At 33.1% G+C, this 15,170-nt stretch overlaps 1 protein-coding gene across 2 annotated transcripts; it reads right to left on the minus strand.

The window, feature by feature from the left end:
• Positions 1-856: 856 nt before the first annotated feature.
• Positions 857-12,195, minus strand: LOC128181527 (G-protein coupled receptor 83-like). 2 transcript variants are annotated; one of them, XM_052849954.1, is made up of 2 exons: positions 11,680-12,195; positions 857-2,172 (listed from the first exon to the last, which is right to left on the minus strand). In XM_052849954.1, exon 2 carries the CDS (start codon positions 2,103-2,105, stop codon positions 870-872), a length of 1,236 nt encoding a protein of 411 aa, XP_052705914.1. In that variant the 5' UTR covers positions 2,106-2,172; positions 11,680-12,195; the 3' UTR covers positions 857-869. The 2 variants fall into 2 exon arrangements, with proteins under 2 accessions (XP_052705914.1, XP_052705915.1); XM_052849955.1 differs by lacking the exon at positions 11,680-12,195 and adding an exon at positions 6,310-6,374.
• Between the last annotated feature and the right edge of the window lie 2,975 nt (positions 12,196-15,170).

A 15,170-nucleotide genomic window follows, 5' to 3' on the forward strand; every position in this document is an offset into this window, starting at 1 on the left:
ATGCTCAGTAGAATATTTGCTTAATTGAATTGACCTGAATAGTTCGGAAATGCAATCCCATTTTTAATAGAAGATTTTAAATATCACATTTTTCTAAGGGCATGTCCAATTCTCTCAATTACAAAGTGAAGTCCACTAAATTGATATCAACTGTCAATGGTGTTAGGTGTTATGATAATATATCTATAATTGTGTGCAATCCCTCCCGTTGATAGCTAACTGCAATTCGATGTATACCATAAAACTGCAGCAGTAATTGAGGCAATTGCAATTGATAAGAGGCAGATCATATGACATGCTAAAAATCCGCTTTTGATTTAATCTTTATGCGCATTTAATTTCCATGTTTCATTAAACCATGTTTCATTAAAACGTTTTCAGGTACATGTACTAACTTCTTTTCCTGGAAGAGATTTTTATTGACATTTTTCCAAGTCCATATTCCTTAAAGTACACGGTAGCTGTTGCCCACCTTCCAAATCTTGATCCTCTTTTTTCATTTAATATTTAATACATATACTAACATTTCACATTTTCCTGTATCTTTGTCGCTGATAACACTACGGGTCATTTTTGTAATGTATACTAGTGGAAATACATTTCATTAATGACTATTTCGATGGTCATCAATTAAACAATCGCTGAAAATTATATAAATATACATGTACATCTAAGTAATGAGGAATAATTCTTTGAGTATTATGAGGTGATCAAATACGCTCTGATGTGATCAAATCTATCATAAATCCCTTCTGGCTAGAATATTTTAGATTACCCCTCGACCGCCTTTGATCACCTTATAATACGCAAAGAATGATTCCTTATTTCTTAAAAAGTAACGAATTTAATTTGCTTCGCATCATTTTATTTCATATGTTACTTAATTTATACGTGCACCTACAGGTGAATTTACATTTCTTGGGAATTTCTCTCTCTGATCGCCTTGAATCGGAAGAGGAAGTGGATATCAGAGGGTTCGAGACCGACCTGCGGTCTTGTCGGTTACGAGAATTGGTTTCTTTCGTGAAAGGTTCTTCAACGTCATGTGAGCAATTGCTACGTTTCGTTAACGCACACCTTAAACAAGTCACGTGCTTTTTAATCTCAGAACGGAAGGACTGGTTCATCCAACAATAAAGAATAGGATTTATACAGGAACTGGAGACGGCAATCCAATGGCAAACAAAAAAAGCTGTACCGTTGTAACGGAAGGTAACTCTGTTCGGATGAAGGTCCGTCAAGAGATGATAGAAATTGATCGGCGCCCAGCATACTGTGAAGACTAACATGACAGCAACCAATAACTTGATTGTTTTTCTTTTCTTTTGAATTTCTATTCTTCTCTGTGTTTCTGTCACCACCCCCAGGTGCGTTCGCAGCCAGAGTTTCTGTATCACCCTTGAATAGGCTATAGCAATAACCCCCACAGGCAAGAAAAACTGTAGGACCGTTGTGGTAATGGTCAGCGCCTGCTCCCACTGATGAGCAGGATGAGGAAACACGGTCGTACATCGCTTAAGCTTGGCCAACAGGAAATCAATCACTGCCACTTTGGTGAAAACCCCATACGGTAATGCTAAGAGGATTGACACGAACCAAATAGCAAAAATGATTACGTAACTTATGCGTTTGGTGATTCTAGGCTGTAGAGGATAGAGAAGCACCTGATGCCTGTCTAGAGCTATGGCGGTCAAAGTGAAGGTCGAAACGTAAACTGACAGCATCAATGAGAAGTTCAACATGTGACAACAGAAGTCTCCCAGGGTCCATTCACGCGCTAGATGTCTCGCGATATTAAGCGAGACATTCAGAGACACTAGAATTAAATCCGACACGGACATGTTCACAATGAAGACATTTGTCACCGTCTGCATTTTCTTGTTTTTGCCCACGACGTAGCAAACAATGATGTTGCAGACAAATGTAAGCATGGCCAGAGGACCAAACATTGAAATTAGAAGAATCTGGGTCGTTGGGTTGCTATCGAAATACTCAAAGTTTGATGTATTTTCAAAATCATCCGAGAAAACGTCATGTAATGTATCATTGTCCAAGGAATAAAGTAAGTTTTCTATGTCATCCATTTGGAATTGTAAAAAAGACATCGCGTCTCTGAAGAAGACTGGATGTCACGCACTATCCTAGAAATACTGTCATCCTATACACACACATCTGCAAAATGAAAAAAAAATGATTTACGTAATCATCTTCAAACTGATATAATTCACTTAAATTCAAGAATTAAAAAAGGGGGGTTTTTTCTAGGTATAGTTATGTTCCGAAATAGAAATCATAATGCACATGAAATTGATTTTAATTGTATATGCATGCATGGATTGATACAATTGGTTGAGGGTTTTTTTTAGATTAAAAGTGAAGCTTTTAATTCACAATCATTGTATTGTCATTCACAGTGAAAGGTAGATAAGGTACGCGTGCTTAAAATGATGAAAATCCGTCATTGTAAATGGTGTCCTGCATACTGCAGTTCAGCTACAGCTTTACGGACTCAAGAATCTTGTTATCCAGATAACCACAACCTCTCAGGAGTTTACGTTTGTGTTGCAAAATTCAGTATCCCTTACTGTAGATGGTTCTTCGCTCTTTTCATCCAAAAATAAAACAAGTTCTTCAATAGACCCGCCGGTATTTCCTCATTATCTTTGACACAAAACATCCCCGATAACGTATGGACGATTGCTTCTTACAAAATTTGAAAACATCAAGATTTTTAGCGTTACTAGTATTTAATTTTATATGAGCAAGTCGTTGTAATTTCTGCGTAAAAGCAAAACGGCTAAATTTTCGAAACTGACAATTTTTATTCGATCCAACAGTATATCGCAGAACTAGTTCCGAGGTCGCTTTAGCTCCTATCCTATTATCCTATAATTCAAAGCAACGTTAAACATGTTGAGCCTTCGTCATTCTCGGCAACAAGGACATAATTGCAGATCTAAAAGAGAGCTTTGTTCGTTAAAGATGTGAATTGGGTCATTACTCAATACGAAGGCTTTTCTGTTTAACCTAGAAGATTTGAAACAAATGACTGTCCTCTATCGATCTCAAAGTTGCCATAAAAAGAAAGTTTTTGCAGAATGAAAAAAAATACGTTTTTATCATTTTGAATATCGTGGTTTTGTTTTCTGAAATCGGTTGATCGATTTTATTGAGTACAAAATATCCTTGCATTTTGTGTAAAATTGTTGAATCATGGGTTAATTTTTTAACATTAAAATTTCAAAAAATAGATTTGTAATTTTATCGTTTTTACAGTAAAAAGGTTCGTGGAATAATCAATTGAAGGCAATCCACACTTTAAGCATAATAAAAGACATCATAATAAAATATTTACGTTAAACCACCTATTAATAGGAGAAAGTAACTATATTTATTTTCCTTGGCCCCATCAAATTTTAAGTGCATGTAGATCACAGTGCCTTAAGGCCTAGATCATAAACCAGATGTAATTTTCTATGCAACACTTAGCGACGAACATTTTCATTAATTTTAATCACTACTATAGACCAGTTTCAACATCAGAAACATAATTCATCGGAACGACATTCCTATGGGAATAGTATTTAGATCATATCAAACTTTTGCTAAACCGAATGGAAAGATTGCTGCAAGACTACATTTGTAAATTTCAATTGCTATTTTGGACACTTGAGAGAATGAGAAACTTATGTCAGAGAATAATTACAGAATAAACTTTAGAATCATTTGAAAAACTTTTTAGAATAATTTTTTTTATTTAGAAAAAATTCTAAAAATATAGACCATCATATACAGGTGCTTAAAGAAATTGTAAACAGTGTAAATAATTTGAGGCATTATTTTATCAAAGTACTGAAGTACTGAAAGCCGGGCTCTTTTGGTGTGTTTTTATGCATATTGTGTAGTAAAGACTGAAAATCTCTCTCTCTCTCTCTCTCTCTCTCTCTCTCTCTCTCTCTCATGTTTTTAATGTCAGCAAAGCGTCAGAGAGCGATCAAATTTTGTAAGCGGCTATAAACAAAAATATGTCTGTCTAGTAAAAAAAAAAGTTCAACAGTTGCTGCCTTGAATTTTGCAACAAGCGTTATAAATTCGATCCCCATTTCTTCGACGCGCAGCAAAGTAGTTCATGGAAATTCATGCGAATTGTATGTGTCCAAAATGCATAGTCTTGTTTTTAAAACACTTTATTTATAAGAAAACTAAAAAAAGATAGACAATTTTCTCGAAATTAAAAAAAAAACCAAAGATGGCAACACTTTTGACAAAACGTGGCTCTTTGTGTAACTATTTGGTATAACGGAAGCTTTTTGATGCGTTTGGTCTTTTGTTTACTTTTAAAGTTGTGCTATTTATAGTAACATAGGCGATTCGCCTGCCTACAGCCAGGATTCAGCAGAGCCCGGCTAAAAATGAATCTAGCTCGAGTCTCCTATTTGTTTACATGTAATGTAAGAAATTGCCATTTCTTTGACAAAATTACTTATAGCGAACAAGATAAAATCATTTAATGTGTTCATAAATAATTAAATCAACAACAAAAAGCAACATTAGACTGATTTAGAAACTTAAACCAAGTATAACACATATGAAAACAATAACAGGACTCGAGCCAAGAAGTCTAACCTCTGTAACTCGCTCGTAACTTGATATTTGACTTTCAAATTTTGATCAAGCATTTGAAAAATCCATATTAACCATTCTAGACATTAAAAATTAAAAAAGAAAAAAGAAAAATCTGAGCTGAAGTCGTGTCTTAAATCCTATAAAATGTAACTGAATTTTATCAAAATTAAAGCATAATTTACCGGTTCATACGTGTAAATGCAAAGTCACCATTTTCCCCTAAATTGCATCTAAGAATACACATTTGTAAGAAAAACACTTTAAAAATGTATGTTAATAAACATTTAAATTGTCTGTAAGTTGGAAATTGACAATTATATATCTTTTTAAAGACAGACAGAGGGGCAGACGGACAGAAGGACGAACGGACAAACAAACCGGTGTCACGACTGAGTTATTATTGATAGTTGTAAACTTTTCTAATGGTCCTTAATTCCAGTAATGATCCCCATTTCAGCTAATTAACAATTCAAATGATAGTTAACAATTTTATTGACTATATGATGACCCAGTATTCACTCGAGCTCGTACATGGCGTGGCATGTCACACGGCAAATGCCTCTTCTGCAGCACGTGTGAGCCCACGTGTCAGTTGTTTCTCTTTGAGGACATATTTAAGATAAAGTAGAGAAACAAAAATGAAAACAAAATTGAAACAAATAAGCAAAAGAAAAACTGCAGTACAAACGAAACTGTTATGAAAGAGCAAAAAATATTATTGGTTACCGTATACAGAAGCAAAAGAAAAAAATAGTTCATGCATAATTGATATAGAAAAAATCCATAGTTATTTAAATGATTTGAAAGCGCCAAAGAAAAAATATGTAAGGAGGCAAATGGTGAAGAAGATAAATGACTGATATAAAAGAGAATCGATGTTTCTATTACACGTTGTACTTTAATTTGAAAGAAGAACCACTCATTATTGTTTTAGCTTATACAATTAAAAAAACTTGGCAATCATTGGGTTTTTTTACATCACCGGTAGTGGAACTTGTTCTACTGTCTCAATATAATCAGTGATAGACGTAGTTTAAAAATACCCTTAGCTTTTTTATGACTTTACATGTGATAAAATCAGTGTAGCTAAGTCCTCTAAATTGAAAATGATACCAAAAAAAACCTTCAATGTTGAAAATAGTTTCACTTGCTCTTTTAAAGGTCATAAGACAAATTAGTATTGGATTCTCTATGAAGAATTACCAGACATGAACTAGAATACCTTGTCTTGATGAATCGAGTTCGAATAGACACAATTGCTCTGTGTTTGCAACTTTGTCTTTTGATTAGTAAAAAGGAAGTTGCATCCTACCTCTATAGTCCTACAATAATTAATCATTTACCATAGAACCACGCATTTTTCTCTGTTGATGGTTTTATGCATTATCAGATATCGAAATTTAGTGATAAAATACTTTTTGACATCAGGCGTTAGACACTGCTAGTAGGAATCACCGGCAGTTGTTCAGACATAAAGAGCTATAAACTAAAGCAAAGTTAAACATTCAAACCAAAATTGGTATATCATTTCGCCCCATCAATATTCTCTCTCTCTCTCTCTCTCTCTCTCTCTCTCTCTCTCTCTCTTAAACACACACACACACACAAACACACAAATTTAACAGCAACCATAACACTTATTCTCCATTTTATGTCTACGAATTTGAAAAAAAAGTTCATTACCTTTGCTTGCTCACGGTTATTATATTGTGTTAAGACATTTCCTGCATGCTTTGAGGCAAGCTTTATAATCGTCCATTCAATTATTGACCAGTGCAAAATGTTAACGCCCACTATTGACGTAAACACGAGCGCGAGCAACTTGGAACTGACCATAACAGATTAGATGATTAGTAATGGTAATTAGACGCTTAAATTTATTCAATATTGCTTTCATCTGAAACTTATTACATAAACTCTTGTGCTTTTATGCACGACATAAACTACTTTGACGAATACCTAAACCTATTAAAAACAATTAACATTTTTCTATGTTTGTTTGTCTATTTGGTTGGTTGGTTTGTTTGTTTGTTTGTTCGTTCGTTTGATTTAGAAAAAGGCTGACGCTTCGATATTTTGTTGACTGTGGAATTTTTTTTTTAACAGTTAGAAATAATACATGCTAGTATGCACTCGTCAACTCGATATATGCATCCAATTTCATCACTGAACTAGGTCCACATTTGATTTAAATTGGGAAAATTGTATTGATAAATTTATTTGATCTCAGTCTCGAAATTATAGGAAATCAAATGATTTCGAGATGGATCAAAGTTATCCGTTATGAAAGCTTAGAGCGTCGATGTAACACTTTTCTTCAAAGATAACAAATGTCCATTTTGTAACGATAGCTGTCGTAAATAAGCTTAAAGAGCATTTCAAATCTTTTTGCAAATGTATCATAAAGCCCTGTGGATTTGGTCACCCCGACCGTATTTTAGCACCTCATAATACCCGAAGATCCTTAGATAAATATGAAACTGTTTATATCTTATAGAAATGAACACTGAATAGTTAATGCATTTCAAAATGCGTATATGACAGGCACGTAGCATTGTTTCTGAAAGTAGTTGGGGGCCAGATTCATCCAAAAAATCTTAACAAGCAGAAAAAGGCAACTTTCAAAAATCATGAAAATTCCTAATCCTTGGGAGGAGGGGGGTTAGCGTAGTACACCTATAACTTTAATTTCATAGTTCATTTTCTTATTTTTACTTTTCAATTTTTCACTTGTCTTCTCTCTCTCTCTCTCTCTCACACACACACACCAATACAAATAAATTTTGCAACAACTCTCAGCATGCCCATCTCTCTTTCCCTAGGGCCAGAAGAGACCGAGAGTCAATGACCAACTACAGTAAGTCTTGGTCAACGACCCGCATATTTACCACGTTTGTATCCAGAGAAAGAAAGTCGGGGGTCAGATACCCCGGGTAGGATGACCATAAATAGACCACAAAACACGCTTGTGGTGTTATTGTAATTTCTTTTCTATACCTGATGTCCGGATTATTGCTTTCCTGCACGTAAGGCGTTTATAATATGTGGCTGGCGGGTTTCATACGCTTAGCGATCTTCTTTTTTATTGCAAAGTACTTTAAAGAAATTGCTTTCCTTATTGGTATTTTATCATTTTCGTCTAATTTAAATTTTCTTTTAGCTGTTAACGATGTCGGAAAATCAAAAAGTTGTTATTATTTTGTCTCGACTGTTGTTAAGGCTAGAATTCTAAGATTTTTTAAAGAAAAAAAAAGTTTCACGTAAATTACATTCATTTTTACTAATTCTAAACGGAAATGAAATGGTTAAGGGAAGAGTTATTTTGTCAACGTGAATAGAATCATTACCGGTAAATGGCTTGTATTTGTCTTCTAAGGCTAATGAAAGCATGTCAGTTTGTCATCTGCCTCATTGAGTCCCGTTCGAATATCGCAGGGAGTGTATATTTTTCAAAGATCTATCAGGAAAAGTGATAAGTAATAGCTACCTTGATTTAATACTTATTTCCCTAATTAAATCCAGTCGACATGGAGGAGCGCTACCGATGATCAAGCAGAATCAAAATCTCTTCATCAGATCATTCTCTTATTGCTACCTTTTATACTATGACACTTTTTTTCATAAACTCTATGTCCCTTAATTAACCACCAGCTCTGGGTAGCCTTCGCATTTTTCTATCCGTTTCCATATTGTATTTTGATTGTCCAAATATGGGGCTTTACGATCACTTGTATCAAAAACAACTCCAAACAAAAAAACGCCTAAATATTTTGTTTTGGTAGAATAAAGAAAGGGAATATTAAAGGGTTTCTTTACCTTTGGGTCGACCCCCAAAGGGACATAACTCAGCAAACTATTTGTAAAGTAGTGATTGCCAATTATAAATAAACAAATATTCAAGTTAACAAATACTTTTTTCGTTACATTGCAGCTGAAAGTCATTTAAATTTCATTTAGAACTTGAGTAATTGGTAAAAGTTTTGATTTTATGCTTTTGATTTCCGAAATTTTACCAATAACGTTTGTATTCTATACAATTTAAAGTAAAGCTTTGAGCAGCTTTCCACGGAAGGATGCAAACAATGATATTGGTATTTTTGACGAAAACTTATTTCTTTTGCTAATTAAGTTCGTGTTAGCTTCTCTTCATTGTGGGTCCTTCTTGAGATTTTTTTCTCTATGATTGCTTGTTCTGCAGCCATTACGATTTGGTTTCTCTCTAATTCTCGCATCTTCGCTAGCCAAGGGTTTCCGATACACTACGCTTCTCATAATGAGAAGCGTGGTGTATCGGAAACCCTTGGCTAGCGAAGATGTAATTCTCGAGAGAAACACCCAGATGCTTACACAAAGATGTACCTGTATTTTATGCGGGTAAGGCTATTTGAAAAGTGTTCCGTAAGCTATTGAGAAGGCTTAATGGTCAGCAAATTAAAAATCAGAAATAAGATCTATTTGGAGGTCCGTGTTGCTCTGCTTTAAATTTGTATTTCGTTTTATGGATTTTTTTTAGATGGTTTACGGTTTGTTATTATCATTTTTTTTTCAAATCTACCTTTTATTTTTCAACGTCGCCCATAAACCATCATACATGTATGCATTTAGTGAAGAAAATATCCTAATATTTTAGCTTAATAAAATTTGAATATTTTTCTATAATCTTTAAATAGAGCTCTTCCGAAGAAGAAGATTACCGAATAAAACTAAGAATGGGTTATTTACGACCATCCTGCTGTCCTCTCAATTCGATCACTTTAACCCATATGTCAACGAGGTGTTTTTTATGCATCAAACCATTCTTTTTTATAGTAAGACAATCCTTTGTCACAAATATGAAGTCAATGATGTAGTCCCCTGAGGAACAGATCACCGCCTTTTCTTTACGGTTAATTCTGTTATGTTGCAATTATTTGACTCGCTCAAAGCCAGCGGTTTATCTGACAAATTTAAAAATCGGGTTTCTACGTATATATACCGTATACTAGTAAATCTAGGATAAACTGACATCAATCACAAGTTATATATCATGTAAGCTATTCCTTTGAAGATATTCATTAAAAGGATTGACTCTATGGAACAAAGTCACAAATAAGGAAATATAACAAAAGCGTATGTATTAATGTACGTCCAATATAATCCTATATCTAACAATAAAACATGTTCATTTTGAATTGGTAATAAACAAAAAAATATGTTATCTTTAGCTTAATTACATATATAATAATTACGTTTTAAACGGTCATGTATAAGTTTTAAGAAAAAAGGCAAAATGAATGAAATTTAAAAGCGGGATTGAGAATGTGTTTTATCTATTATTTATCTTAAATGATTATTTATCTTACATTGACCTAATCTATACAATAACATTAATATTAAAATGTATACAGTTAATAAGCTTCATAAAAATAGACGCCAATTTCAGAAACATGCAGTCAATTCATGCCCAGTCCTGCTTGCTGTGGGGTGGGTTTTACCCCTATGCAATTACTTTGGCAAAACGGAAGTGAAGCGGAGTTTGGACCTAAGCACAAATCAACATGCTGACTAGTCTTAGTACTTGAAAATAATCGATAAATTCGATGTATTTCTACAAACAATTTAGATATTTTTTGTAGTCGTATATGTATTCCTACGCCAGAGTTCAATAAGACTGGTTCGCTGTCTTTGATTACCAAGCGCCATTTTTACAGAGGTAACGTTTGGAATCATGGGTAGACTATTCAATTTAAAGATAGAACACGTGCTGGCGTAGACTAGACTCTGTTGTAATTTGTTTGTCAAAAAACTGCTTGGATACAATTTTCAGAAATGTTTCGATTACTGATACAAAATAAGAGTTTGGTGGCCTTATATCTATCTTTAAATATGAGTAATACACAACAGGATTCATATGGGATTTACGTGTATTGCTCGGAATACTTATCGGAGAAGACCGGTAATTCTTATTAGAAAAAAATGTACGTAATTAATAAGATACAACTAAGAAACTACTTGCCATGCGAAATTACGTTAATCGTTGAATTTTAAACAAAAAATAATCAATAAAATCAATTCACATCAGTACTTAAGAACTTTAATTATGATGTGGTATTAAAACTGTAGATTTTTTTTTTGCTGACAATCAAAACCTAAACCACAACCATTACAAGAGAACGGAATTTGCTGAAAACCGTGTGGAGTGTTGGGATGAATGAAGATGTTAGCTAGAATAGGAACATTCACAAAAACATCCTCGATATACACTTCAAGATGCTATCTGACGCTGACATACATGTATGCCCTGTTACAAAGCACTTTGAAAAGTTTAAGCAATATGAGCTGTATTTCTTCGAATTTTATTTTGCTGCAAAAAGCTGCTAGTATGATAAGGCTGCATGTAATTTAAGCTTTAATGATACATAAGATTTTTAAAAAACATTAATTTTTGTCAGAAGAAAGATTTCTCTTCAAAGGAATATATGGCATATCAATTTTTGTACAGGATGACAATAATTCAATTTTGCTCCAATTAAGGCTTCTTAACGGTTTTTTTCCACAAAAATATTGCTAACAGAAATTCAAAAACCATGATAATTATATTTTGTCATTTTAGTAGAAAATATCATTTTCGTAAAAAAAAATTTCAACATGAAAATTGCAGCTCATATTGCTTTAAGCACTTTGCGTTGCCACAATGCAACCTATCATAAAAAAATATAACGTATAAAAGATAACCTGAAATATGTTTTCATTGTAATTTTTTTCTCATTTTTCATAGATAAGAATACTATGAAACAGAACTAGCCTTGTAATTTGAGTCCAATAGAGTCTTTCGCAAAAATATACCGCGAATTGTCATGAACACAGCGAAATAACCCCCTTGAAATTATCTACATATGAAGCAATGATTGAGTAATTTTACATTTTTATCTGACGCAAATATTGTAAGCATCAATATATGACAATCAAAAACAAGCATATTAGGAATTTATTATAAGCTTAGACATTAAAGATGTCCAAATTTTGTTATATATAAAAATAAATACAACACCGGTATTTAAACGTAAAGTTTACCTTTTATTCGTTAAAAGCCAAAATATTTCTGGTTTCCTCTCTGTATTTCTTACGGAAAGCATTTTTTAAAAAATCCATTCACATCCCTCTCCAAGGTCCATTCGCGAAGCAAATGGAACAACCCATGCAGGTCGATATACAGTATAGGTACAATCTTAATGGATGCGAAACATGTAGGCAGTTTTCATGTAAACATATTGAAAGGTAATGGCGTGTGACTAACACTGTCACCGAAGAGAGTTTTAAGTTTCATTTTCGAGAAACAAGATATTATTCGCACTAAGCGGTAGCTGTTATATAGACGTATATATCATCTGTTTTAAAAAAGTGCACAGTGGGACAAGCCATGAATCAAAAATCTCTCCCTGGGTGGAAGTTTCCCTTTGCTACATAACTTGAGGAGAGCCATTTAAAGAAACATTTTAAAGACCTCTTGGACAGGATTGCAAATTCCTATTTTGATCTTAAATATATCCGTTCGTTTCCTGAGCCCTTTCGCACATAAAAGCATCCGCTCCCAATTTTTTGAACGTCTCGGGGCTAAGTTTTTTGGAATCGATGATAATAGGATGCCGTAAAAGTCAACCACAAGAATAACACCCATGTGTCACTGAAAAAGGGAAAAATACGCTCAAAACATTGGCTTTTTTATTATATGCCAATCAATAAGTTGCATTGACTTATTCATATATATATTTTAGTAATAAGCCTTACAGCATTTTGGAAGAAAGTAATTTATATTCCAAGAAGCTTAGTATTGAGGAACGACATCTTCAAATGGGGCTTTAGATACATGTTACATTTTCTAAGGGACTTAGGTCTACACGATTTGACTTAAATTTTTCAATTTTTTTTATTTTTCCATTTTCCATGTTTATAAAGATAAATATGGAAGTTTATAATGCTGTGTCAAAATTTGAAAGTCAAATATGAAGTTATATGCAAGATACAGAGTTCATAATTCTTTGTTTTGTAAAAAAAAAAAAAGAAGCTCGAACATGGTCATTTTTACATATGTGTTGTATTGGTGTAATTTTCAATCAAATGTATCTTTCTTTTGTTGATAACAGTAGTTTTAAAGATATTGAATTAGTTTAAGTTGTTTTTACGTGTCATTTTGTCTAAGAAATGGTAATTCTCTACATTTCATGTTTTGTAAACAGCTATAAGACTCGAGCTTTGTTTACATAACAATCAATTCTTACCTCTTTATCTCGCTTGTAACATGGCTTTAACATTCAGTATTTTGGTTAATCATTTTAAATGCACAAGTAAACCATTTTATACATTAAAAATAAAAATAAAATTTTGATCTGAAATCGTGTCCAAGTCCCTTTAAAGGTGCATCCATACTTTAAAATTGTTAAGACGAAAAGTTGAATATTATTACCAGACATTTCACATTGATTCTTTATTGTGTTAATCCAAAAACGAAGAAATGTGCGGGGAAGGGGGAACACAACGCAATTCCTTCTCGTTTCTTTTGTTTTATTAACCGGGTTTTCTAAAAGAAAAATCGGGTTATATTGAAATGTTGAAAATGGCGGACAGACCGGGCGGCTGCCAAAAGAGTGCCCCTATTGTACGGGTAACTCCTCCAACAGTTTTAATTCAAGATAGGAAGTTGTTGTTTTTGGAGATGAATTGCACATATATGAGAGATGTGCATATTACTTGGATTTTGATTTTTGATTATTTATAATCTATGATAAAAATACTTGCTATAATTTATGAAAAAAATACTAGCTGATAAACTTAGTCATTTTCTCGCAGAATATATCATATATTTTACGGTTAACTCTTCCTACAGTTTTCAAGATAGGAAGTTTTTGTTTTGTATAGTAGTTGGATTTTTGATAATTTATGGAAAAAAATACTGCATGTATATATTGCAAGTAATGTACTCCATTTCTCAGGATAGGTAGTGTTTATCAATTCAGGGTTGACATATGGATACTGTTCCAATAAAAGAAAACCCAGTTTGCTGTCACATTGTCAGCTTTTCACTTGTATCAAATTTGAGATAAAATCATAGGATTGATAGTTTAGTTCCTAGGCCAAATTTTATAAAGAAGGGTGTCGTGGACGCATTTGCATTGAGTAAACGTTATTGTCAGAAAGGCCATAGAAGTTGGGATGGTCGTATTTTAAGGTAGCTCAATGCATCAAGACCAACTACATCAAGACCAACTACTATACAAAACACAAGATGGCGATTTAATGTTTTGTTAATTTTTTTTATATCGATTTGGTTGAATGTCATCATAGCTCAATGTGTGGTTAAAGTTTTGGGCCAGTGAGGCGCAAATCATGAGTTTGGATCCGCTTGGGGCTTATGTTCATAAGTTTGGTAGCATTGTTACCAAAATGGGGTAGGCTTTTCCGGTAATTTTTAAAGTCGACGAGTATAATTCTAATCTTTAACAAGGAAGGCTATACAACGTGTATGAAGTTTGATATCCGGTTGGTTATGATTTGCTTCCTATATTTACCCACTCCTCAACATGTAATTGTTATAAGACTATAGGCGAGTAACGATCTAATTCATATTGTTCACTGTGGAGTTTCAATTGAATGGTATATGTAATTACCTATTTAAAGGCTTAAAAAGCATTTAAAAACTTTAAAATCAAAGAAAGTGCCTGTTTAGTTATTTATTGCATATCAAATTAACATTATTTTCCAAAAAATGTATGAAGATGTTAGCTTTCCATACAAACATTTTATCTATATGATTTGAATAAACAGTAAGTTTTTCCTTCTTCTTTTATTGTATTTTTGTTTGTTTCGGTGTTTATCATTAGGTTTTAGTATATTAAATGAAGAAAAATGTCTCAAATGCTGCAAAAATTTACGAAAACTTCAAGAACCCGAACAAGCATAATTTGATATACGTTAACATTATATATATAACACATTATTTCCACTTTTTAATTAAAGAAAAAAAAAACACGCACACTATTCCATTAACATACATGTAATTTTGAAATTGGAGTATATATATACCAGCTAATTGGCTACATTGATTTCAATCCTTATCATAAAGATAGTAAAAATATACCTTGACCCGACCTTGTTACGAAAATTTGTTCCATTTGATCTCTGTAATTGGTATCATTGATTTCCTTGTGTAATAATACAGTGATTTCTTTAATAAAAGGCATTTCACACAACTGCATCCTCAATTTTTTAAATTGATATTAATGACAGAAAAGGTAAGCCTTTTCATCACGTATGTCCCATTTACTGAATTTCACCAAGTCAAGGTCTGCTGGATTGTTTTTCTGAAGTAACTAAAGACTAGTATAAAATGAATTATTACAGTCAACAAATACTTTATACTAAATCAAAGGGCTGCATACGAACCCCCAGGGTCATGGCAAGTTATAAAAGCAGCGTACTTTATATTAAACGTTTCAACCTTTTCAACTAATAGCAGATAACCGACGCTGTGGAACTCGACCTTAGACGTAAAGTAAGAGGAAGAACGA

This window comes from Crassostrea angulata, chromosome 4, assembly GCF_025612915.1.
Source record: "Crassostrea angulata isolate pt1a10 chromosome 4, ASM2561291v2, whole genome shotgun sequence".
Lineage (NCBI taxonomy): Eukaryota > Metazoa > Mollusca > Bivalvia > Ostreida > Ostreidae > Magallana > Magallana angulata.